Source organism: Cokeromyces recurvatus (assembly GCF_025118155.1).
Source record: "Cokeromyces recurvatus strain NRRL 2243 chromosome Unknown BX663scaffold_6, whole genome shotgun sequence".
NCBI lineage: Eukaryota > Fungi > Mucoromycota > Mucoromycetes > Mucorales > Mucoraceae > Cokeromyces > Cokeromyces recurvatus.
The window spans coordinates 611,955-636,128 of record NW_026251392.1 but is presented as its reverse complement, the minus strand read 5'-3'; the positions used below and the strand labels follow the sequence as shown (position 1 = coordinate 636,128).

The 24,174-nt window shown below is 30.7% G+C and overlaps 12 protein-coding genes across 12 annotated transcripts; 3 read left to right on the top strand and 9 right to left on the bottom strand.

Annotated features, from left to right (window-relative positions):
- Positions 1 to 164: 164 nt before the first annotated feature.
- Positions 165 to 1,909, bottom strand: BX663DRAFT_430292 (uncharacterized protein; the record flags this gene model as incomplete). The annotated part of the gene is made up of 5 exons (XM_051522790.1): positions 165 to 441; positions 542 to 636; positions 732 to 821; positions 900 to 1,059; positions 1,146 to 1,909. 5 exons carry the CDS (start codon positions 1,907 to 1,909, stop codon positions 165 to 167), a joined length of 1,386 nt encoding a protein of 461 aa, XP_051385149.1.
- Positions 1,910 to 2,984: 1,075 nt separating this feature from the next.
- BX663DRAFT_559372 (uncharacterized protein) lies at positions 2,985 to 4,815 on the bottom strand (the record flags this gene model as incomplete). The annotated part of the gene is made up of 6 exons (XM_051531847.1): positions 2,985 to 3,327; positions 3,441 to 3,551; positions 3,644 to 3,813; positions 3,894 to 4,195; positions 4,406 to 4,629; positions 4,776 to 4,815. 6 exons carry the CDS (start codon positions 4,813 to 4,815, stop codon positions 3,155 to 3,157), a joined length of 1,020 nt encoding a protein of 339 aa, XP_051385148.1. The 3' UTR covers positions 2,985 to 3,154.
- Positions 4,816 to 5,284: 469 nt separating this feature from the next.
- BX663DRAFT_549995 (uncharacterized protein) lies at positions 5,285 to 6,434 on the top strand (the record flags this gene model as incomplete). Its single annotated transcript, XM_051531188.1, has 5 exons — positions 5,285 to 5,402; positions 5,469 to 5,513; positions 5,591 to 5,753; positions 5,816 to 5,964; positions 6,034 to 6,434. The coding sequence occupies 5 exons, from the start codon at positions 5,285 to 5,287 to the stop codon at positions 6,432 to 6,434; spliced, it is 876 nt and encodes a 291-aa protein (XP_051385147.1).
- Positions 6,435 to 8,492: 2,058 nt separating this feature from the next.
- BX663DRAFT_535391 (glycoside hydrolase) lies at positions 8,493 to 10,454 on the top strand (the record flags this gene model as incomplete). Its single annotated transcript, XM_051530596.1, has 8 exons — positions 8,493 to 8,583; positions 8,748 to 9,027; positions 9,099 to 9,304; positions 9,401 to 9,612; positions 9,677 to 9,926; positions 9,993 to 10,048; positions 10,113 to 10,231; positions 10,307 to 10,454. 8 exons carry the CDS (start codon positions 8,493 to 8,495, stop codon positions 10,452 to 10,454), a joined length of 1,362 nt encoding a protein of 453 aa, XP_051385146.1.
- A 758-nt stretch (positions 10,455 to 11,212) lies between these two features.
- Positions 11,213 to 13,273, bottom strand: BX663DRAFT_549993 (coth protein-domain-containing protein; the record flags this gene model as incomplete). The annotated part of the gene is made up of 4 exons (XM_051531187.1): positions 11,213 to 11,620; positions 11,689 to 12,613; positions 12,700 to 13,171; positions 13,258 to 13,273. 4 exons carry the CDS (start codon positions 13,271 to 13,273, stop codon positions 11,213 to 11,215), a joined length of 1,821 nt encoding a protein of 606 aa, XP_051385145.1.
- Positions 13,274 to 13,881: 608 nt separating this feature from the next.
- On the bottom strand, positions 13,882 to 14,698 carry BX663DRAFT_312629 (uncharacterized protein). The gene is made up of 2 exons (XM_051522069.1): positions 14,656 to 14,698; positions 13,882 to 14,588 (listed from the first exon to the last, which is right to left on the bottom strand). The coding sequence occupies exon 2, from the start codon at positions 14,482 to 14,484 to the stop codon at positions 13,936 to 13,938; it is 549 nt and encodes a 182-aa protein (XP_051385144.1). The 5' UTR covers positions 14,485 to 14,588; positions 14,656 to 14,698; the 3' UTR covers positions 13,882 to 13,935.
- Positions 14,699 to 15,746, bottom strand: BX663DRAFT_312628 (uncharacterized protein). Its single transcript, XM_051522068.1, has 4 exons — positions 15,697 to 15,746; positions 15,276 to 15,609; positions 14,767 to 15,163; positions 14,699 to 14,704 (listed from the first exon to the last, which is right to left on the bottom strand). Exons 2-3 carry the CDS (start codon positions 15,461 to 15,463, stop codon positions 14,908 to 14,910), a joined length of 444 nt encoding a protein of 147 aa, XP_051385143.1. The 5' UTR covers positions 15,464 to 15,609; positions 15,697 to 15,746; the 3' UTR covers positions 14,699 to 14,704; positions 14,767 to 14,907.
- A 1,497-nt stretch (positions 15,747 to 17,243) lies between these two features.
- On the bottom strand, positions 17,244 to 19,006 carry BX663DRAFT_501920 (uncharacterized protein). Its single transcript, XM_051526537.1, has one exon. The coding sequence runs from the start codon at positions 18,944 to 18,946 to the stop codon at positions 17,255 to 17,257; it is 1,692 nt and encodes a 563-aa protein (XP_051385142.1). The 5' UTR covers positions 18,947 to 19,006; the 3' UTR covers positions 17,244 to 17,254.
- Positions 19,007 to 19,009: 3 nt separating this feature from the next.
- On the bottom strand, positions 19,010 to 22,438 carry BX663DRAFT_501919 (RNA12 protein-domain-containing protein). The gene is made up of 9 exons (XM_051526536.1): positions 22,218 to 22,438; positions 21,940 to 22,139; positions 21,382 to 21,829; positions 20,986 to 21,292; positions 20,840 to 20,915; positions 20,182 to 20,765; positions 19,921 to 20,115; positions 19,529 to 19,855; positions 19,010 to 19,464 (listed from the first exon to the last, which is right to left on the bottom strand). Exons 1-9 carry the CDS (start codon positions 22,401 to 22,403, stop codon positions 19,133 to 19,135), a joined length of 2,655 nt encoding a protein of 884 aa, XP_051385141.1. The 5' UTR covers positions 22,404 to 22,438; the 3' UTR covers positions 19,010 to 19,132.
- Positions 22,439 to 23,160: 722 nt separating this feature from the next.
- Positions 23,161 to 23,325, bottom strand: BX663DRAFT_414794 (uncharacterized protein; the record flags this gene model as incomplete). Its single annotated transcript, XM_051522329.1, has 1 exon — positions 23,161 to 23,325. A coding segment is annotated over one exon (165 nt), but the record flags the coding sequence as incomplete, so codon positions are not given.
- A 132-nt stretch (positions 23,326 to 23,457) lies between these two features.
- Positions 23,458 to 23,649, bottom strand: BX663DRAFT_430651 (uncharacterized protein; the record flags this gene model as incomplete). The annotated part of the gene is made up of 1 exon (XM_051522814.1): positions 23,458 to 23,649. A coding segment is annotated over one exon (192 nt), but the record flags the coding sequence as incomplete, so codon positions are not given.
- Positions 23,650 to 23,859: 210 nt separating this feature from the next.
- BX663DRAFT_414933 (uncharacterized protein) lies at positions 23,860 to 24,072 on the top strand (the record flags this gene model as incomplete). Its single annotated transcript, XM_051522332.1, has 1 exon — positions 23,860 to 24,072. A coding segment is annotated over one exon (213 nt), but the record flags the coding sequence as incomplete, so codon positions are not given.
- Between the last annotated feature and the right edge of the window lie 102 nt (positions 24,073 to 24,174).

The following is a 24,174-nucleotide window of genomic DNA, read 5'->3' as shown; positions in this document are numbered from 1 at the left end:
GACCCATTATCATTGATCTTTAGCTTTTTTCCCATATCATTTACTAAATTATTATCATCGTCCTGTTGTTTGTTCACAACTGATCTTGGTACCAAATGAGTAGCAGCAAATCTATTTTATACAGATTAAAAACAAGAAAGATATTCTAGGCTAATAATAAAGGCTTACTGTGATTGATAATATGGATGATGCATTGAATTAGCAGGAGCAATACCTAGCATAGTTTCTGGTGTAATAGGCATTATAGGTCTAATTGCAAAAGTGGCTGCCATGGATTGATATTCATGAGGCCTAACCATTCTTCTACGTGCTGTTTGATTCTTTAACTTTTTTTGTGCAGGTGAATCGGCAAAACGTACTTGTAATGGTGCAGAAGACCCTTCAATTGTTTGTCCATTGAATTTTTCTATGACAGCAGAAGCAGCTTCACGATCTGTGAGTCTGCAGCACAAAATGGTTTTTTTTTAAAAAAAACAAAAAAAAAAAAAAATTACATTCCAATATATTTTTATTAGTATAATATTATTACTATTCTCCTTACCTAGCAAATCCAACACCTCTACTCAAACCAGTTTGAGGATCCCTTAAGATACGATTCGAGACAGTTTGATAAGGTTCAAATAACTCTTCAAGTTTCTAAACAAACAAAATTCATAACATTAATTTAAACTAGCTCCGCTGTAAACTCCATTTTTCTCTTATTGTATATAATTAATAAAGTGCTACTTTACTTGCTCTGTCATATCCAAAGGTAAATTAGAAATATAAATATTGGTTGAACTCTCATCTTGAAGATTTTTAAGCTTAGAACTGAATGACTCCTAAATAATACATAGAATAAAATCAGTATAAATAAAATTAAAGATACCGTGTGTGTGTGTGTGTGTGTGTGTTTTTACCTGGCCAACTCTCGCAAAAGAAGCTTGGAGTCCTGCTTTATTTAAACCTTCAATAGCTTCTTCACATTCATGTTCATTTTCAAACATTGCAAAACCGTAACCTTTGCATTCACCTGTCTTTTGATCGATAATTGCTTTTGATGAAGCAATTTTACCATATCTAACAATTATAAAAGGAAAAATAAATAAATAAATAAAAATAATTTAGGATATTTGTTATGGCATGTTCCAAAATAAGGAACCTACACTTGGCACATTTCCAAAAATGATTCATCTGTAGTTGATGCAGATAATCCACGTACATAAATGTTATGGGTATGAAAGGAATTTAAATCAGAATCGACCGACTGTTGTTCTGGATGTATATAATGTTGATAGTTTCGCTTATGATAATAATTGTTTCGATTATCTGTAGGAGCTGTTGTAGTAGTTTGAATGATATAAGGTCCAGGAAGATACTGATGAGGAGGAGAACCTGGTATAGAATTTGTGCTAGTTAATACAGGTGATGAAATATGAAGTGGAGGATAAGGTTGAGTTGTGTGATGATGGGAAGGAAGAACATATGCATGCGTAGGAGGTGATAGAGCAGCTATATTGTGTGGATATTGATGGTATCCGGTTGTAGGACTAAAAGGTGGACTAGTTGGATTGATAGTAGGTGATTGAGGATGTAACGAAGGTGAACCAGGATAGCTTTGATATCCATTCGAGTAATCAGGATAATATTGAACCGAGAACTGTGGACTAAGTGGGTAAACATATGTTGCAGCATAATTAACAGAATCAGAAACATCATATCCATTAGCTGCTGCTGCCGCGGCTGCTGCAAATTGAACTGGGTCTATATAAGCAGTATTGAAAGGAGGATAAGACGGTGAAGTTGGAGCACTTTCAGGAATAGTTGATGCATTTTGAGGAGTTGCTGGTTTTACAGTCTCTTTATTATTAACATTGTTTTTGCTCTTGCTGTCTGTTGTAACAGTCTCATTAGATTCTGAAGTTGCCATTTACTTTTTTTTTTGCGCTTTTGTTTATACTTCTTTTTTCTTCACTAATATCTTTTTCTATTATTAAAATGCAAAGATAAAGAGTCAAAAAAAAACACCTCTTACCTTTTCTCTGTCTATTATTCTAGTTTTTTTTTTTTTTGAAAAAAAAATATATATTTATAAAAGGGGAGAAAGTCTTAGAAGAGATAATAAAAGAAAAGGGTGAAAATAGACTGAAAAAAGAAAGAAAAAATATGATTTGTAGGTTAAAAGGAGGGATGACCAATGAGCTCACTATATAGGCTTTACCATTAATTTGGGGGGAGGAAAGGAGTTTCTTTTTTTTTTCTTTTTTTTTTTTTTTTTTTTTTTTTTTTTGTCATACAATTGCTGATAAAATTCCCCGCCAAATAACAAAAGACAGTAAGTCTTTTAATAAATATAAGTATAATATTTTAAGTACACACACACACTCGCACACACACAAACACACACACATAAATATATATGTATATATCTGAAAGCTTATACGTATAATAATCTATACTTGGCTGCTATATTAAAGAAATCTACTCGTTTCTGCGGATATTGAAACAAGTAGTTACTGTATTGTTTACACTACCCAAAATAATATCATTTTCGTGTTTTCAATGTTTCATTAAAAATTACTTATAAAATGACTTTTTATCTATTGACACGTGGTGACACACCACATAATAAAAGTATATTTTTCTTTTTTCTTTTTTCTTTCAACGTGAATATAACATATTTTAGGGTTCTATTTGAAAATATACTTGTTTTACTGGTTTGAATAAAAGCCATCATATGACATGCATATAGACAAGTAGTAGTGAATCATTTTATTTTTTAACTTATTTATTTGTTGGATATAGCATAATTAATCAGTCTTATTTCATGAACATATATATATATATATATATGTGTATATATAGTTATATAACTTATCATCTAAAATACTAACCAATGCATTTCTCATAAAGTATGCATAACAAAATTCATCATACTTATAGGTAGCGAATATCTTTTAAATAGAAAATAATTACATAAAATCAAGGTCAATAAAGTATACGAGGGCCATAAATTTTGTTTTTTTTTTTCAAGTCTTTGAGGCAGTACATTATCATACATTATTTTAACCCAGTGGCATAATAAGGGTCTCGTATCTCAAGGATCAATGATTTCAGATATATCAAACAATTCAGCTGTACGCAAAAGGGATCGAATTTCTTCAAACTATGACATTCATTTTTCATATAACTCATTGCGTTTTTCTTCTGCTGCATCAAGTTCTCGACGGTAAGCAGCGTAAATACCACATTCTAATGGTATACTTCTCCAATTACCACTCGGCCACACAGCTCGCATATTAGGAATACGATTATCTACAAATGTTGCGCCTGCAGTTAATGTAGCACCTTAGCGAATAGTTCTATATATATATATATATATGTTATAACAATATGTATAAAATTGTACACTGTAGTTTACATATTAAATACCTCTTACGCTTCCTTTTATGCTACAGTACCAACGGCAAATTCTGCATGATCAGCTAAATTAATAATTGGGATACCAAAGGTATTACATAAATCCATATGACGTCTAAACTTATGACAGCTAGAAGCAGAAATAACTGTTCCTTTTAAAATACAATCAAATGTAATGATGCCCACCACATGACCATTCAAGCGAGCCAAACCACATACTGCGCCATCTCCCCCCAACGAGGACCAATTTCAAACCATGAACCTTTGTCAACGACACGTATAATGATATCACGTACTTGATACATGCGTTGTCGACGTTTAGGTATAATCGACAATAAGTCATCGTCACATCGGTCTAAAGAACCCTCTGTAATAGAGCGAGTCAGTAGCTCATTTGTATTAGATGGCATACAACTTAGAAAACATAGTATCTGTTTGAAACACTCTTGTTCTGAGGAAGCAAAATTATCGAATGTACCATTAGTAATATGTACAAGAATACCACCAAGTTCTTTTTTTTCTTTTTTGAAACAATTTCAAATGCTACATTAGCTACAATTGGATGCCCAACTGCAAAGAGAGAGCCAATGTCTGCAGATATAATTGAGAAATGCGTAAGCGTTGCTCTAGCTGCTCCAAGTCCAACAGTAGGACCAAGAGCTGCAGCAACAACAGGAATTTCTGATAAACTTGCAATCATATCATGCATGCCATATAAGGGTGGTAGATTAGTTGCTCCCTTTTCTAGCAACAATGTTATAGACCCTTCGCCACTACTACCATCAATCAGTCGAACCTATAATAGTATCAGGGGGGCTTTTTATCAAATTTAATAATTTGCTGTATATCACCTAAGCATGATATACGTACAATAGGAATCCTTAATTTATGAGCTAATTGATATGTATAAAGTTATGATAAAGTAGTATTAAATGAAAGAAAAAAAAAGACTATATAATATTATATATATATATATATATATATATATATAGCTCAAGAGACTTACTGCTTTTCCCCAGACAGCGCTATCAGCATGTCCACCACGAATAGTAAAATCATCTACAACCACAATAGCATCTCTTTTAGCTAGTTTTTCTACCCTCGCCGGAGTGTAGCTAATTATAGTTCCATCTCCTTTATATTTAGTATTGCTTGCTATACTTCCTATTTCAACGAAACTATCTTTATTGACAAAAGCTTCAATGCGTTCACGAACCCATAATTTACCGGCTAGCCTTTTTGTTTAATATAACCTCTATCATGTAGATCTGCGGTCCAATTTTGTGTCTGTCTTTTTCTTAAATCGAGAATTCCCTTCTTAATATTGTTTATTTGGTAAGGATTGATGTAATGATAATAATATAATAATAATATACTATATACCTCCCATTCAGATTTCTCTAAAGCTCCGTCCATTTCATTGTTTGTATTCATCATATGATTAGAAATCTTTTGAACCCTTTCCTTAGCTTTATTTGATATAATTGAATAAATATATATATATATATATACATATAAAAAGAATAGTAAAAAATTCAATATCTATATGTCGTGTGAATAGGCTTTAGCCAGTATGCAAAGATAGTTGTTACACTAAAAAAATACACATTATCAGGAATACTGCTCCATATTTAACTAGAGATTATTTATGTGCTCAATATATTCCTTCCTTTAGTTAATATTTACAAGTTAGTTTCTCAGTGAATGCTAGTTAACAATTGTCTTACAATATACTGTACGTAGATGTTGTTGATGATGATAAAATTTCTTCTCCAGAGTAGCAGTATTCACGGGGATTAAATTTTAATATGTCATATTATAAATACAAGGTGTGTGGAGAATAATAATAGTGTTTTCTTTTTATTTATTTTACAATTATTCATCAATGGCAGCTATTAACGACGATACATATGCACGAGTATATGAAAAATTAAAAGAACACAATTTTACGAATCAAGAAATAAAAACTATAGAAACAGCTCGTGAACAACTTCAAACTCATAGTAATTCAATAAAGGCAAACAATGTAATTTAATAAAATTAATTAATAATGTAACTTTGAATCTTAGCATATAGTGGTGCCTTACTTGGCGCTTCTACAGCATTTCTGCTAGGTGAAAACCAACACTTTCTAATTTCGCTTTAAAACAGAACTGATTTTCTTTTCTTTTCTTTTTCCTTTTTTTTTTAGCCAAGAAAAGAAGATGTAACCCAATTCAAATGCTTGTTGTTACTGGTGGTGGTTTCTTTATGGGCTATCAAATAGGCACAATATCCGGTGTTTTATCTGGAGTTAAGACTATTAATAGTTTACCAAATCCTCAACGTGTACATCAAATTATTCGAGAAGTAAGGTATGTATTAAAATTATATGTACGTTAGTAATAACAAAAAAAAAGCTAATTAAAAGGTAAAGGGCAGAGGCAATAAGAGGAAGTCAAATTAATCATGGAAACCCAAATGCTATTCAACCCCAACGAGCATCACATCAGGCGTTACATAATATAAGAGATACCGAAGATCAATTCTCACCTGATTTAGCTGAAAACACAAATGGGGATGCAGGTAAAAAGAAGCTAGAGATATTATAGTATAAAAAATATATATAGTATATATTTATACTGTTTAACCTAGCTTGGGGAGATAATAAAACATCATTCAATAATGGAGAAATAGATATTTCTGATGAAGTAGATCCTCTTTCTCGGTCTCAATTTAAAAATAGACAACAACAACAGCAACAACAACAACAGCAACAGCAACAGCAACAACAACAGCAGCAGTTAAGTACTTGGGATAAAATTCGACAGGTGAACTTACCAAACAATACATGGGCAAGGATTCGAATGGAAGCTAAAAATAATCATATTAGTAATGAAGATATTGAAAAAGCAAGAGCTGATAGAGCAAGAAAACTTCGTGAAGATTCCGATTTTGAAAGAAATCAAGAAGAAATACCACGAACAAGAGAGGAAGAAGCTTTACAAAGACGTAGTATTTTAAGGACAAATCAATGGGGGGATCCATTAGAATAAATGTATTTGTAAGATACTTCGAAAAAAAAAAATAAATGAATAAATGTATATACATATTATTATATTATTGTATTTATTTTAATTTATAAATAACTTTATATATTTGTATGGGTTTTCGATCAAAAATTGCCATAAACTAGCTTTAGAAAATATTAAATATAAAATGTAAATCATATATCTCTATAATAAACTCTCTTTTCTAACATAAATCTGCTAAACAAAGACCATACCTTGCATTTATATATATTTATAATGAGATATTTATTTAATCAAGTATATAAAATATCATTTTTATTCAACAAAATTCAAGCTCTATTTTGCAGATACTCCTGTTTCTTATTTAATACTTTTAATATTACTGCAAGATGTCTACTTATAACGTACTAGATAAGTACATGCGTTGTTTTAATGTTATGGATGAGATTCCAGAGTCTGGTCTCATAGAAATTGAAACAGTCCAAAATAGCTTATACAACGCTGTCAATTTGAAATGGCACGATTGGGGACAGTCATAAATAAACAAGAAAGTAGCGTACCCAACATTAAGGAACTTATAGATTTAAGTAGCTATAAATGCTTTCGGCAAAATATTTCTACAAGTAGTGAAATATCAGAGTCACATGCTAAAGAAAAGAATGATAGCAGCTCAAAACTATCACCTGTTAAAGTGTGTCTATCTCCAAGGTTCTGAGGATTTTATAAATCTCATAATCCAGAGCAAACATAAGAGATCCTTGATTTTGCTGTCATTAAGGGATGTCTTTCAGCAAGAAAAGCTGAAATAATGGTTGGTGTCGTTGAGAGAGCAGCTCAGAAGTATGTGAAGCTTTATAGAGATGATGAAGAGAAATGTTTGTCTGGTTTAATAAAGCCTTGAATCAAGTGGCATTTGAAGCTCGAACCACAATATATCAACTTTCTCTTCACTATTTATGGATAAAATCTAGAAGCTATCCTTTGGCAAACAAGGGAATCATTACTTCAAGCTTTTCCCAAAATTAAACTGATTCCTCTTTCCGGTCTTCATAAATATCTAGTCTAGCACGCATCATTAACATTCAAAAGGATGGAACAAATTGTAACTGCAAACGTAGCTTATAGCAATCTTAATCTCTACAAAAGAAGAGTTCTATAATGGAAAGCAGGTAGAATTATGGATTAGAAAAATAGGTGTGTTTTAATCAATGAACAAGGCAGGTTTCAATATGCATACTCGTAGAATTATTGGCTGATTAAAGTGAGGAACACCAGCAAAGACACTGCTTCCTTCGAATAGAGGTACTACTGTGACTATAATTGGTGTTATCTGCGAAAAGGGGGGGTAATTGATTTAACCTTGTGTAAACCGAAGGCTGTTTCAAAAGAAAGCTGCTCATTCGAAAAAAAAGAAAGAGAAGAAATGGTAAAGTGGGAGACGTCAGGGTAAACACTAGAGTCAGTACACATAGTGAGCATTGCCTTGTATTCTTGAGTAATGTTATAGACAACGCTTCTATTCATAAAGTGGATAGAGTCCAAAATTTGTATGAAAATCGTGGCTATAAAGCCACATACTTGCTCCCTTACTCACCGCTTTTAAACCCTATTGAGTTGTTCTGATCAAAAGTCATGGATGGTATAAGAAGAGATTGTTTGACAATTGATAGTAATTTGGCTATCAGAATTATTGAGCCGGCTAAGAAGGTTTCAATTTAATGAATGTGTCAATTGGATAAGGCATTCTTATTTGTTTTTTGATAGATGCTTGGCTCTTGAGCCAATACTTCAATTATAAAACGTAAATAGAGAAATATACGATCCTCAAAAGAAAAAAAAAGCCCGCAAACTTAGAGTTAAAAACCAATATGTAGTGTGAAATATGTACTTTACGTTTGCATATATATTTATATCCAACATAATAAATTAATCCTTATTCTTTCTTCTTTACTATTTTGTATTTATTAATGCATTATATAGTTGGGCAGGTTACTTTTATAGGCATTTGTTGTCTAAATCAAATATATGCCATTGACACTAATTCAACAGAGAGTAATACCTTTCGAGCTGAAAAGATAAAAAATGCCTTTATACACGCATGGCAAGGCTATTCAGCCTATGCATATGGTCATGATGAATTGCAGCCTATTACAAATGGTAACACGGACTCAAGGTGATGATACAAATAAAATTATTCTGTTAATATACAAACATGTATACATATTATAAATCATTTATATTTTATCTATAGAAACGGTTGGGGAGGTATATTATATATATTCTTATTATTATTGATCCTATATTCAAGCATTATTAAATATTCTATTTATAATGTAGCATCTATTTTTGATGCTCTTGATACAATGATTATTATGGATCTCGAAGACGAATATCAGCGAGCATTACAACATATTAAACAAGTGAATTGGACAAATACTCAACAACCTTCAAAAACCTTTGAAACTAATATTCGATATTTAGGTGGACTTTTATCTGCTTATGATTTACGTCATGATCCATTACTCTTGGAGAAAGCAAAAGAATTAGCAGATGTTGTTATCATGCCAGCGTTTAATACACCGAATCGTATGCCAGCTGCTTTTGTTAATGTTTCTGTGTAAGGATAAAACAAAATTAACATATTTCCTTTGATTATTATAACCAGTTTTTATTATTATTATTAACTAGAGGTCAAGTTGTCGAGAATGATGTAATTATTTTAGCTGAATTTGGTTCGCTTCAATTGGAACTTGTACGTTTAAGTCAATTGACCGGTATCGATCAATATAGTCTTACAGGCAATCATATTATTGATAAAATATCGCAAGTGCCTTCTACTATCCCTGGTCTATATCCAATGATTTGGAGTTTACAAAGTTTTACACCACAAAGCTGTAGGTTTTTTCTCTCATCTTTATATATATATCAAAATTAGCAAAACGATATTCAATAACAAATTACTCACTTTTCCGTGTTGTATTATACGATAGCTTATATAACTATTTCTGGAGGTGCAGATAGTTATTATGAATACCTCTTAAAGACCAATATATTGATGGGAGGAAATGAGCAAATTCAATTAAATATGTGGCTTACAGCCGTGGATAGTATGCAACGCTATTTGCGTTCAGAGACACAAAATGGAAATGTATATCTTGCAGAATTTCAAAATTTATATAAATCATTTCATTCAGGGGAGCTAGTAATATAATATACATATATGAAAATACAGCAAATAATATGTTGTACTGATTTCTATATTATAGATATGTTTTATACCTAGTAATCTACTATTAGGTGCTCGTTATTTGAATAATAGTACTATTGAAAAATTTTCAAAAGAACTAATGCAATCATGCTATAATGTTTGGGTTAATACTCCAACGGGGATTGCCCCTGAAACATGGGTTTGGATAGATAAAACTGAAAATATGGACTTCTATCCCGAAGATATGCAAAAATCAGTACTTGAAACAGGATTCTTTGCCCAAGACGCAAAGTATGATTTAAGACCAGGTATTATAGAGTTTGGATAGTATTTACAATTAGTTACATACTGATAATTTATTTCATGTAATACAGAAACCATTGAAAGTTTATTTTATTTTTATCGTCTTACTGGTGATAAAATATATCAGGCATGTAACTATTTCTTCATGTCTAAATTTTCATCTAAAATTGTATTGAATAAATATAAATTAGGATAAAGCATGGACCATTTTTGAGGCAATTGAAAAATATTGCAAGACATCATCTGGCTATACACGTATAGGAAATGTCATGAACATAGTAGATGTTAAGCCTTTAGACTTTGAAGAAAGGTATAATAATGCAATGAAATATTATATGCGCATTTTCGTAAGTTTCGTAATTCAAAACTTTCATTTAAAATATAGCTATTTCTTTGCAGAAACATTGAAGTATCTCTATTTAATTTTTAATGATCCTAGTTACATTTCTCTGAATGAATATGTATTTAATACTGAGGCTCATCCATTTAAACTTGATAAGCCTATTCAAGTTCAGGCTACATCGTTTTATTAGTGAACAAAGCATAGAATAGCTAAAAGTTGGTATAGATCTATATAAAACGTATATATACATATTGACATTTAATAATACACTTGATAATAATAAAATCAATATCTAGCTAGTTAGTAATTATAAAGTCTAGTTTAAAGTTTAACTCTTAAAAATTCATATATTATACTTTACAAATAGTATTCTTTTTTTTTGTGTGTGTGTATTTCCTTAGACTCTACAATAAACTTGAAAAAAATAATGTTCTACTTGCAAAGAAGCTAATTAATAGTCTGTCATACAAAAAAAGCTATTTTAAGAGCTACCGTTATTGCTGAATATGTATAGAGTTATTATAATAACTATTTAAATTTCTATTTATGTGTGTACTGTATTGATTTGCTTTCAAAAGTATAAAAATAAATAAATACTATCATTGAAGTATTCTTTAATTCTGATATTGACGAAATAGGAAAATAATTTACCTTTTACAAATATTGTTTCTTATATATCGATATAGAATAGATCATAATATTAAAGTCTATAGTTATTAACCTTATGCTTTCCAGGATAATAAATATTAACTTTGTGTTTACTTGCCTTTGATAGAAGTGAAATGAAACGTAACATTACTTTTACTATTAGATTGATTTTTTTTTAAACATTAAAATTCTATTCATATCATTGTTTATTAATGTTATAATCTGTAGTATGTTTTTATATTTCTTATATTGTGTAGATTTTCCTCTTAGAAAAAAAAAGGAAAGAAAAGGAACAAATGTTTATAAACTTTCATTATAGTATTTCAAAAGATTAGAGCTTCGAAGAGAAACCCATTCTTTTAAGCCTAAACTTTGTGGATCACCAGTATGACCATTTACAGCAGTGTCAAAAGAGGTATTTCTACGGTTACGTAGCCCACCATTTCCAAAAGGGATTTCAGGAAGAACACGAGGTAGAGTTTTATCCCAAGCCACATCTTCCTTAAGCATATCATAAAGTTGATCAATAAAAGGGAACAAAATATTAGGATTCATAATTTTTTTCGTATACTTGAGAATTAAGCTATTTAGTTCTTCTCTGAATTGAGGGACATGGTACATACGAGAGCTTAAAGGTTTGACAGTAAAACCAGGAAATGCTGTCCAATTAGCGCCATTTACTAGAGTAGCATTAAATATTGTTTTACCCTAAAAAAGGAAAAAAAATAAAGAAATGTATAAATAATTATAATAAGCAATCAATATTTGACTATTACCATAGTTAGATCCAAGTCTTGCTCAGACATAATCAGTCGATTATTTTCAAGATCTTCATATAATATATAGTTATTACCCATAGTTAAATAACCATCGGCATTTGACATAACAAGCTCAAAAGCTAGACTACGCAAAACACTATCTGTGTCTAATTTTTCTTGCCAAAGAGGAACAACAGAATCATCAGCGAAAGTATTGTTAGGTTGTTCAGAAATAAACTTGGCCAATTCCATGATACGAGCATAATTTGCTTTACCACTAGAGGGCTTCTCTTTAAGAGAATAATACTCACTATAAAGAGCAAGATTAGATCCGATGTAAGACAAATCAGACATGTTGCCTCTAACTTCTCGAGGACCACGATGCAATTCTGGAGTATCTTCAATATCAGCATTTTCATGAATATCAGTATATTTATCAACAGTATTATAATGACTGAATCCTTTTTTATATATTGTTTCATAATGTATGGGCGAAAATGGATATTCAACTGATTTTGTAGGCCTTTTCCTAAGCTTTTCTTCTTGTAAGGAATCTGGAGTTATGCCTCTACCACCATTAAGATCAGCAATATAAAAGCTACCTTGTTTGAATTTTTTACTACCATTTGAAAATTCATTACGGACCCATGGGTTCTTAAAATTTTCAACAAGACCAAAGAGACCAAGAGGAATATCATTAACATAAAGACGAACATAGCTAAATTTGGAGGAAGGAAGACCAATGGACTCAGTAACCTTGTGGGCTATTTCTTCTCTCATATAGGATGTATCAGTAGACATGGCTCTTAACTTAAAACGGCGGTACCCATAGAGATCATGCTTCTTTGGAAGCGTAAATTTATATGAAACTTTAGATGATCGTCGAGTACTTTGGCCAGAAATAGAGAAAGTGATGTTTTCGAAAAATTCTATATTATCAAGACTTTATATACAAATATATTTATATAATGTTAATAAGGTATATCATATCAAAAAAAAAATAATTGAAAAGAAAAAATCAATAATTACCTGATGTATACCATATTCATACTAATTTTAATATCTTCATTTCGTTTAAAATGCATATTATTAAGAGCAGTTTGATCACCAGTAATATGAATAGTAGGAATTTGCCCGTCAATATGGAGATCAGAATCAATACGATGAATGATAGGAAGAGGATCCATAATTATGGGAAGTTTGTTGAGAACTTTTTTATTCCAAGATCTTCCAAAGTGCTCATTAAATGTGTTAATTTCAACAGGAGCGCGAATAAAGGGTTCTTCTTTAACAACATGATTATCTTTCTTGCTAAGAATAACGTATTTATAACCCGAAATGGCTACAGGTGCTTTTCCTATATGAAGTAATTTGGATATATTACTAGCAGGTATTAAAGGATACAGATCCCCATCGATAAAAACAGCAATAGTCTCATTATTGGGTATGAGCGAGATGACTTTATATTGGATATTAGCAGTAGTAGTAGTAACTATAAAGGCTATTACAGTTATTAAAAGGGTAATAGCTATTTATTTATTTTCAGTTAGTAAAACAGTCAATTTGTAATTTTAATTTCACGTTTACCTGACGGAAGTCGCATAATATTACTTGTATGTTAGCTTCTTTAAAATAAAATAAAATAAAATGAAAAAATGCATAAAATAAGCTTTTTTTTTTATTTTTATAAGTAAAAGTTTACGATTTCATCATGTTTATCAGATAAAGTATATGCTTGTTTGTTGCAAACAACAGTCTATATTTCTATAAGAGGTAAGTTGGCATTTCCTTCGTAAAATTTTATATGCAAAGGAGAAACTACATTACTATTGCATTTTGTAAAATAAAGTCATTAAATATGATAATTTCAAGGAAAAAAGAAAGCAAATTAAAGAACAAAAGTATAATAGTTATTATTGATATTGAAATATATTATAATAATAATGCATCAGGATGTTATATCTTAACGCCAAGCTGTAAAAAAAAAAATGGATTGTATGCAATAAAAAAAATTTAAGAAAATGTATTGTATCACTTCTATATGCATGTTTAAAAGGCTTTTTGTTTTCAATATAACTCATACTGCATGTGTCTCAAATATAACAATATTCTATATTCTCTTAGTTAAAACTATGCAAGTTTATGTAGCCTCTATGATCAGCGTCTAGTTGACTAAATTATAAGAATTCTTTACTTGACAAAAAAAAAACAAAAAACAACAAAAAAAGGCATTATTTATTTCATGTACAAAAGATAAATTTATTACTATCTTCTTGACAATATTGGTATTCCTGATTTTAAGGCTCCCATAGAGGTCTTTGACCTTGTGGGTGTATTTGACTCTCGACATGAATATTGTAATGATGGTTTTTTAGAATAACTATGAGTAGATAAGTATCCAAGTGATGTTGTACTTCTCGTAGGAGAAACAGAAATACGAGTTACTTTTTGTCTCATTGGTTGAGGGATTTTGTTTGCTGTAGATAAAGGTAAGTCACTTTTACTTTTTGTGTGTGTAGTTGTGAATGATATCGATCTTCTATTTTGTGATTCAGTTGTCATTGTTAATTTATGTCTATCTGCTGAGCCAGAAAGTTGAGTATTAGGTAAAGAGTTCGAGTTTACATGAAGGTTTGAGATAGTATTATTTTTGGATCGTATATTTTCAGAATTGCTTGGAATCAATGAACGCTTATGGTAAGAATATTGATTAGAATTATCTGATAAACGTGCTGAGGCAATAGACGTGGTCGAATTATTAGTGCTAAAAGTATGAAAATAAGGTAATAAAGAAAGCTTATTTGTTTTTTTCATAGAATAGCTACTACTTGATGAAGTAGATGTGGATACAGTAGAATCGGTATCTTGGTAGTTTAAAGATGTAAAGTAAGAATTTATGCTGTTTTTATCATTGAACCCTTCAGTATTATCTAATTATTATATATTAACACATATTTTGTAAATTAAACATAAAAGTGATTGTACCACAAATTGATAGTGAATCCAACTTGTTTATAAAACTATATCCAGTTGACTGCATAAAATAGATAGAAAATAGATTAATTTTAAGTTAAAACCAAAGCACTTGTTTTTTACCTCCTCAAAAATATGTAAATCTTTAGTGCCATTAGAAACCAGTTTATAGTCTCTGTCAAACGATGATATATGATGCGTAGTATGATAATCATTTTGATTTTTTGTTTTAGTCAATTGGGATGATATATAATGATTAAAGATCTATTTAATAAAGAAACCAAAAATATACATTTTTGAATTCCTAGGGAAAAAAGAGAGAAAAGGGAATAAATGATTTACATTATCTACTTTCCAAAATTCTTCACTGTTATCGTCAAGATGTAGCGAAGATAAAGATAGCAAGTCTATTTCGTCATCCATACTAGGTGTATAATTAGCATTGATAAAATCATCTAAACTAATACTGTCTTCTGAATTAAGTGACAATAAAGATAATGGTCTTTCTTTTCTAGTTAGACTAAATATGTAAAGACATTAATTATTAAATTTTATTTATGGCCCTTTACCCTTATTGTTTTTTTTAGGGAATCTGTATATTCTCTAAATCAGAAATGCCTATTATACTTTACCTTGACTCTTCAATTTCATTAGAAGAATTTGTTTGATAATTTTCATGATAGTTAGGAATATTTATTAACCATTTATGAACATCATGTCTATTAAATGCTTTATATTGATTCATTTGAGAGTAAAATGTAAGATAAATGAAAAAGAAAGAAAAAGGAAAAAAAATGAAGACAAGAAAAAGTATAAGCATATTATCATGCCAAAAAAAAGCCTCGGAGGAAAGGAATCACTTCACGTGTAGTTCAAATAATAAATGGCAATGATCTTTACTTCGTTGGAATTTTAAGCCAAATTAGTAAAATGGCATTGGAAATTTTAGGCAAGTTTTATTTTTGACTATTTTTTTAAGGGGAATAAAAAGGGAGAACTTTAGATTAGAATATCTTCTGAAAAATAATTGATGTTTTTTGTTAATGTATTTACATTAGGTACAGATAATAAAACACTGTCAACAACACATATTAACTATCAAACAAAAAAGAAAATAGGCAAATAGTTATATGTAGTATATCAATTAAGAAATATATTAATCATTAAAATTGAGCATCAGATTTTTTTTTTTTTTTTTTTTTTTTTTTTTGTACACTATTTTTTTTTTTTTTTTTTATTTTTAGATATTAGTAATAGACTTGCAAGTTAAAAAGAAGGACTTATTAATTTATACTTTCTCTCAGTTATATAGCTGTACGAGTCGGGATTGTGAGGAAATGAACTATAAGTCTCATGATAACAGTAGTAATAAATTAAAAATTTAAAATAATAATTATTCTGAACAGACGTTTCAAGAAATCTCAGTACATATTCGTATTAATAGTATTTTGAATGAAATATAGAATTATCTTTATTATCATGACCCGTGATTGACCGGTCTTTTTTTTTTCGACTAAGAAAAGAGATAATAGCAGTTAAAATTTAATATTAAACTGACTAATGTTAAACGAAAAAAAAAAAAAAAAAAAAAAAAAAAAAAAGGAAGGGAAAGAGCAAATAGAGAAGTGGGGGGCTAATCCAGGAATTCCAATTATTATGGATGGTAGCAAAGTTATTCACCTACAGAATGTCTCTATTTCAGTGATGGTAGCATTAAGATAATTACTAATAGAAACACTATTCACTATTCGTTTATATACATATATACATATATATTTATTTACTTCTGCCTTTGTTTAAAGTACTAATGATAGGATGCAGAAGCTTCTGAAAATAGAAGGCATATCATTTTTGATGAATTATATTTGATGGTAATACAAACAGAAGTATAAAGAAACTATAAATTGTTGCCTTCTAATTCACACTATATCGTAAGTATTATTATATTGGAATGAACAACATAAAAGCTGCGATCGTCGACAAATATGATTGGATATATCTTCTAATTAGATGTAACATATTATCATTCTATAGAACAATACTTATTAATGAATTTCTTCTTCTATCCTATTTAATATTAAATAAAGAATAATCAAATTGAAGTTTGCTTAGTTTTATCTTGTAAATAGTCTTGGTACTATTCTTCCAATAACATTTATAGTATTCAAAAGTTAGAAATCCAGTTGGCTTTGTTTTTATCTAAAAGTTTTAATGAACAGACCAGTATCAATATTCTTTAGACATAATAACTTTTGACAAACTTTTATATAGCACTTTCAATATCTTTTAAGACCCAAATGTTAGTTATACAAATCCTAGTGAAATGTAAATCTAGAATTTTTTTTTATTTTTTTTTTTCAAATTATTAAATACTAGACTAAGTAATATACTTATATTGTTCGTAGTTATTTATTCTTAAATGTATATAACTATTCAAATCTCAAAAATATCCTAATCATATGATTCAAATATATGTATTATACGGATCATGAATAAAATATCAATTAAAGAATAAAAATGTCTCTTGTATATTTATTATTTCAATATTAAACTTATATAGCTTAGTTTAAGGAAAGAAAATACGAATCTATGTATATCTATGATGATAAGTTTAGTTGACAAAAGTATTTTTAATTGCATCTGTATGACCATATTGAGCAGCTTTTCTATACCATTTATGAGCAATATTTAATGATTTGGATACACCAATGCCATTTTCATAATAAATACCTAAAGTATAATATGATTTGGCTACTAATGACTTTGATTGAATACCTTTAGAAAGCTTGGCTGCCTTATATGCCCATACAAAAGCCTCTTGATCCGACTGCATAAGACTGTCCGTTTTAATTGAGCCAGTCAAATACCATCCAGACAAAGCTAAACATGCTTCAGGATAATTTTGATGTGCTGCTAATGCATACCAGTAAATAGATTGGGATTCATCTTCTGAACAGTGAACTCCACTTTCATAACATTCACCCAATTTATATTGACTAGGTGCATATCCTAATCTAGCAGCGTTATGAAGCAGTTTGATAGCATACTTTGAATCTGATATTATACTTGTATTTTCGCATTCTCCTGTCAAATGAATAATAGCAAGTGCATGTAATGCATGAGGTAAAGCAACACCGCCATTACTACCAACAGTTGTTGCATTACATTCATCACCAGGTGCTAAAGGTGCAATAGCTGTATATGCAGCTCGTTGTAGCCAAATAACTGCTTCACGTTTTGAAACTGGCTGATCATAATATCCTCTCATCAATATAATGCCTAACTTGTACATGCTAGGAACATGCATTAAATGAGCTGCTTTACGATAAAACATAATTGCACAAGATGCATCTTTCTCAATGCCGATACCTAGTTCGTAGCAAACTGCTGCACGGTATGTAGCTTCAGTATGTCCATTTTTGGATGCATGAAAATACCATTGAAATGCACGCTTATGATTAATTGGCCAACCAAATGCACCCATACCATAACAATTACCAAGTAAATACTGAGCTTCAGATTCTATTCCCTTACAGGCTATATAGCCTGAATGAGTTAGCTGTTTCAATAATTTTCTTGCTTCTCTAATCATAGCCTCATTTAACGTGTACGATATTTGAGAACCGCTAGACAGGGATAAGCCCGATCTAAAATCTTCGAACATACTACTACTACTACTACTACCAGATAATTTAATTTCATCTGGAGAAACAACTAGAATACTATTTGGATCCATTTTCCATGCACTTTCCATTAAATGCAAACATAATGCAAAACGTGAGTTCAGATCACCTTTAGACTGTTCCTTTTCACATATTCTATAAAGTTCTTCAACTGTTTCAGGAACAGGCCATTTATCATGGAATTCACTACTAGAGGATAATCCAATTGAAGATACTCTATTAAGAGAGAGACTCAGGTTATTTGTGGAACTAAATATCAAATCCATTGGCAAATTTTCAAATGAGGCTGGAAACTCTTTATATTGTTCAAATGTATTATGTTCATCAAAAGTATCCAATAAATCAATATCTTTATGAAATTCATCAGCGATTGAGTTATTCGTATCTGTACCTGTGCTGGCTTGCCCATTTTGGCTTACTTTTGACTTCATACTCCCCTCAGTAGCTACATCTATGACAGGGGAAGGCTTTGATTCTACTAGCATAAATGCTTTCAATGTTGTCTTATCCATCTCGCTGTTAGCAGACTTGGGAGGTGAAATTGGTGACTCAACCGTTTGATCTATTACATCTGGTGGACCGGTTTGAATCTGCCGCCATTTTTCAGTTAACGATGGCATATTGTATTATGATTATTATTATTTTAAAGAAAAGAGAAAGAAAAAGAAAAAGAAAAAGAAAACCCCCAATATACTACGTAAAAAAATAATAAAAATAATAAGTAAATTCCTATTAGGTTATTTTTTTAATTCTTTTAAAGTTTATATAAAAAAATATATACAAAGAATTAGTACTATATAATATTATTAAAAATCGTTATCGACCCAAACTTTAGAAATAGTTTCCTTTGCTATTTTAATGTTGTTATCATATTCTTCGATAGATTTTTGACTATCATTCACTTTGTTTAACAAAAAGCGAATACGAGCTTCAATTTCTTTTGGAGGACGACTAGGTGAATTAATTTGAGATAGTTTTTCTATGGTATCTTCAAGTTTTGTAACTGCATCTTCGGTTTGCTTCTTTAATGCCATATTCGATTCAACTTCCATGGAAGCTGTGAAAAGCTCATCTGATACAAGTCGATTAAATACGGTATAATATACAGGTTTACCTGGTCGGATTGAATTTGGACGACCTAATGAAAATAAAGCTTTATAAATTAACCTTATCATAAAATAAAATAAAATACTTGATCGTACCTTCTTTTTGAACAATAACAATTAACTCAGCTCTTTCCATTGCCTTCAAAGGCGCATCATTACCGTTAAATATAGAACCCCATTTCAATTCATCGTAGTTAATCTGTATCGAAATGAAGTAAATATGACAATAATAATAAAAAAATAAAAAGAGAAAGACAAAGAAAAAAAAACTCTCCCTTACACTTTTGTTCTTTGCTAAAAGCTTCACAATTGTCCAAAATTGAGTTGCTGTCCATTCCATTATATAGTTGTCTACAGAAGAATCGCCAAACCCATATTTTCGAATCTCAATCAAATTACGAGTAACAATATCTTCGAATGCAGCTATAATAAAATAAAAAAAAAATATTAATACGTTATCTTTCTCCATTAGGCCATGTAGATATTACTTTGAGCATCCATTTTCATTTTCATTTTTTGTACCAAAAGCTCAAGTTCAGTCAAGCGACCTCCTAGTGCTGATACTACATCATGTAGGCTTGGATCTTCAACTTCGGATCCAAGTTGTTTATTGATAAAAGATAATGCAATCTCTGGTGGTGCGTCAGAAAGAGCAACATTTGAAAAGCTTTTTCCAGGAAGAGCTTTATATAATAATAATATCAATATTAAAATATAAATAGCATAACTGTATTTATATAATTTCTTACCTTTTCCAAGAGTCTTCATCACACTTGCATTAGAGCTTACAAACACAACATGTGCAATTTCATTTTCAATCAATAAAGCAGCCCATTCAGCAAGTTCATCCCATAGTTTAGCATTCTTTGCTGTTTCGCGATACATGTAATTATCAATAACTACAATAGGAATACTCTTTTGGTCCAGCTTATCTTCATCTGCTTCATCGCTACTCTTTTCATTGTTTGGATTAGGTTTGATTGTTTTTGCTTTATTTTCACTACCCGTTGTCAAAATACTTTTTATTTTATGGAGAAAATTTTCACGCTGAACTTCTTCCTCTACTCTAATACGAGCTTCCTTTTCGCTTGGTACTACATCTCTTAAAGCTATAGCCACTGTCTCTAAAATACTTTTAATCTGAGAATCAGGCGTAGAAGATAATCCTGTTTTCTGTCCTGTTGTAGCAGCTAAAGCAGTATCAATCATGCCACTCATTGATGAAGACCAAGTGAATACAGGGTAATATCCGACTTCTTTGGCTAAATTTTTTGTCATTTCTGATTGATTTCTTGCATTAGCAATATTTGCACAATCAATGAAGAGCTTATTCCTATGAATAAAAAAATTTTTTTAATATGTGATATATATATGTATACATATATAACTATATTGTTTTGTTTTTACTTTCTATCTTTAATTGCTGATTTAACTAAAGCAGATTTTCCACTACCTTTGTGACCCGTTACAAGCACAAACGTTTCTATTTTAAAATTAATTAGATTCGTTAAAATGCTTTTTTTTTTCTTTTTTTTTTTATGTTTGTTATATACCAGGAGTTTCAGAAAGACGTGAAACTAGCTTTTCGTTTTGTTCAGCGTCATCGGCCCATACAGATCCACTAGAACCAGAAAGATCGTGAGCGGCACCACCAGGTATAAGTCGAGCCCATGTTTCTTTACGTAACCAACGATAGATAGCATATTCTTCAAGATTGAATCGCTGAGTTATTTTCGAAGAAACACAAAAGACACGTATAGGATCAAATACTGCATACGTTGCGCCTGCAAATATAGCAGCCATAAGTGGCACTGTAATACGAGGATGACTGATTAACCAATCTTTTACGATATTTGTACGCTATAATTTTTTTTTTTAAAAAAAAGGGGGGAGTAATGATACTTAGATGTCATATTATATTTTTCTAATCAAAATTGTATTAATGTTACCAATTGTCGTTCATACAATATATTTATACGAGTGCCATCAATTGTAAGACCATGTAAACAGTTACGAGCACTAGTAGCTGATCTAATACGAGTGAACTGAGCAAGTGCATATCGAGCAGGGTCCTTATTAACTGTAGGATTGGGATAAAGTAATATATCAAACAATTTGCCAAAAGGTCTTAGATGTTTATATAATTTTTCAACACTGACAGCCTCTCCTTGAAATTCTATACGTAATCTTTGTGTTGGATACCGAGCCAAAATATCCTCCATAAATGGTTGTCCTTTTACTAAAAAAGCTCTAACTGTTTGAAAATTAAATGGCGCGACTACTTTATTATTTTTAATATATTCATTAATCCTCGCTACAATATCACTAGCAATTTCAACTTTTTTCTCATCTGGACTTTTAAATGCAAAAGATACAATGGCACCACCGTCCTTTGTACTATAAAAAAAATATTAACAACAACAAAAGAATCAGCGATATAAAGATTTATGTGTGTGCTTTTTCTCTTTTTTTTTCTTTTTTTTGACAAATGTATATGTGATTTTTACCGAGCTACTATCTCTTTGATAGTAAATTCGTTTGGTAATATATTTGAGGGTATAGCATGTTGTACCCTTGTTTCCAGAAAATGTTTTGAATTTCGAAAAACAATTTGTCTAATATCAATCATGCCCATTCTTAAGGGAAATACATTATCAAGATAAAGCTGTGCTGTTTGTTCTCGAGCAGATATATCATTTAATGTAGACTAGTTTAAACAGATATAAACATATAAACAAAACAAAAAAAAAAAGTATAATTAAAGATGTAACTTATAAATGATTACTTTGGTAACAGATTTGGGGAAACTATTTGTTGATTCCTCTGCAAGTCGAGCACTAAAAGTTTTTATAGATCGTTGGCCATTACTACTATTGATCAATAAAGTATTTCTCGGTATAAAGTAACGCGATGACCTCTTTAATAATTCACTTCTTATACATGCATTTGTCTGAATTCGTGACAATAACATGTCAAAATTTAGGTGGAGATTACAGTTATAAAAAGAAGACAATGGTTAGCATACATAGAATGCGGGGCTTATTTTATTTTTATCTTTTTTGAAAATTTTCCATAACTGAGTTAAAATTTTATATGTTTTGCAGTGTTGCATTACGATTAAAGAAGAATTTTATTTAAAAATTAAAAAATGACCAATGAGCACATAACGTTTATATATGATGTTTTGTCCTGGTCAGATCGCTATGGTAGTGTTGCATTACAGTTTTTACACTTCAAATTCACGCAATGTTAGTTTTTTTTTTTTGGACGAAACAAAAATGGAAATTAGACAAAAAAAAACAGTTTTCGGACAATCAAGTGTACGTATGTAAGTTACCTGCATCATACTTGTACTCTATCAGTATTTCCTCCCTCAGGAGAACCGTCCTCGGGAGGCATAGAGCGGACTTTTTTGGAAGTGGAGGTGGTGGTGCTTGTTGAAGCGCGTTTTGATGTTTCCCTTTTGAATCTAGAGGGACAACCAAGGGCTTGCCTGTGGCTTAACACAATATCTCTAAAATTCAAAACGGCAGCCAAGTCTCTGTTCCAGAGTCGAGAAGGCACTAAACATTTTTGATTTGTACATCTAGCGAAAGAAAATATAAGAAATTGTCTTTTTTTTTTAAAAAAAAAAAAAATAAAAAAAATAAAATTGATGTTTACCGTAAAAGGCCGCGGCACTCAACTACTGGATACTTGCCTTGCATATGCAGTCGAGGGTTCTTGACATAACATGGTGTATGAGTTCGCCTTAATGGGAAGCATGCAAATGTTTTGGAACCTAAATGTTCACACAAATCAGCTAATTTATAATATGCTTTTAAGTGAGCAATAGGATTCGCTTTGCAGTCATAATAAATGTTGTTGTTCTTGGATTTATATTGTGAACTATAAATGCTAAAAAAATCTCATATATGTGCGATCGCTTCTTTTGTTAACTGATCTACTGGTAAATTTTGGATATTTCCTGAAGCAACTGATAACTTCAATTGAGTGCAAGGTTGTGTTATCTCGTTTTCAATGATTTATTTAATCTCTTCTTCAGCCACTTTTTGCCTTTTTAATATTTTTCTTCTTGCCGCTGTTCTGTCTTTTTGCTGTGTCAGTAAATTTACGGACGTCCTAAGCTTATTGCCAAATTGCAGCATGATGCCGTTTTTGTAGGCAGTATCTATCTTTGCACACTCATATGCAGCAATTTGTTGAGAATACTTCAATTTTATGGGGGTATAGCCACATAATCCACAATATTCGTTCAAGTATTTCTTAATCAAATTTCTAAACTCTGTGGTTTTAGTTGATTTTGTAGGTGGTAACTTATTCGTATGTTGCACAAGTGACGAAAAAAAACTTGCATGTAGAAGTCTTTTTCAGTATATTTTTCGATATCGAACGCTTCATATCTTTTTAATTCACTAATGAATAAACCCCAAGCCTGTCTCTTCCATCCAAATGAACTCTTCACACGCTCACATAGTTTTTCTTGTTTGCATATGTATAACCGCCTTCAGATGCCCAAATCTATTGAAGATCCACTAACTTATCCCTTGAATCTATTATCATCAACATTTCTTACTAAGAAAATGAGAAAATTAATTGATGCCTGGCTCATACGTTGGCCTTCTATATGTGTAATTTTGTTTGGAGATGGACTATCTAGCTTCACTCCCAAATCCCTGAACCCTCTGACCACCATCTTCTTTCAATACAACAACGATTTTCTGATAGTTAATTATCATTAC

Coding starts and splice junctions, on each gene's coding strand:
- BX663DRAFT_312629 (XM_051522069.1), bottom strand. CDS start 14,484: ATGAAAAAAACAAATAAGCTTTCTTTATTACCTTATTTTCATACTTTT.
- BX663DRAFT_501919 (XM_051526536.1), bottom strand. CDS start 22,403: ATGTTATTGTCACGAATTCAGACAAATGCATGTATAAGAAGTGAATTA. Junction 21,830..21,939: donor ATCAAAGAGATAGTAGCTCG/GTAAAAATCACA, acceptor TTTTTTTTATAG/TACAAAGGACGGTGGTGCCA. Junction 20,766..20,839: donor TCAGCAATTAAAGATAGAAA/GTAAAAACAAAA, acceptor TTTTATTCATAG/GAATAAGCTCTTCATTGATT.
- BX663DRAFT_312628 (XM_051522068.1), bottom strand. CDS start 15,463: ATGCTTATACTTTTTCTTGTCTTCATTTTTTTTCCTTTTTCTTTCTTT. Junction 15,164..15,275: donor AATGAAATTGAAGAGTCAAG/GTAAAGTATAAT, acceptor TTACATATTTAG/TCTAACTAGAAAAGAAAGAC.
- BX663DRAFT_501920 (XM_051526537.1), bottom strand. CDS start 18,946: ATGCCATCGTTAACTGAAAAATGGCGGCAGATTCAAACCGGTCCACCA.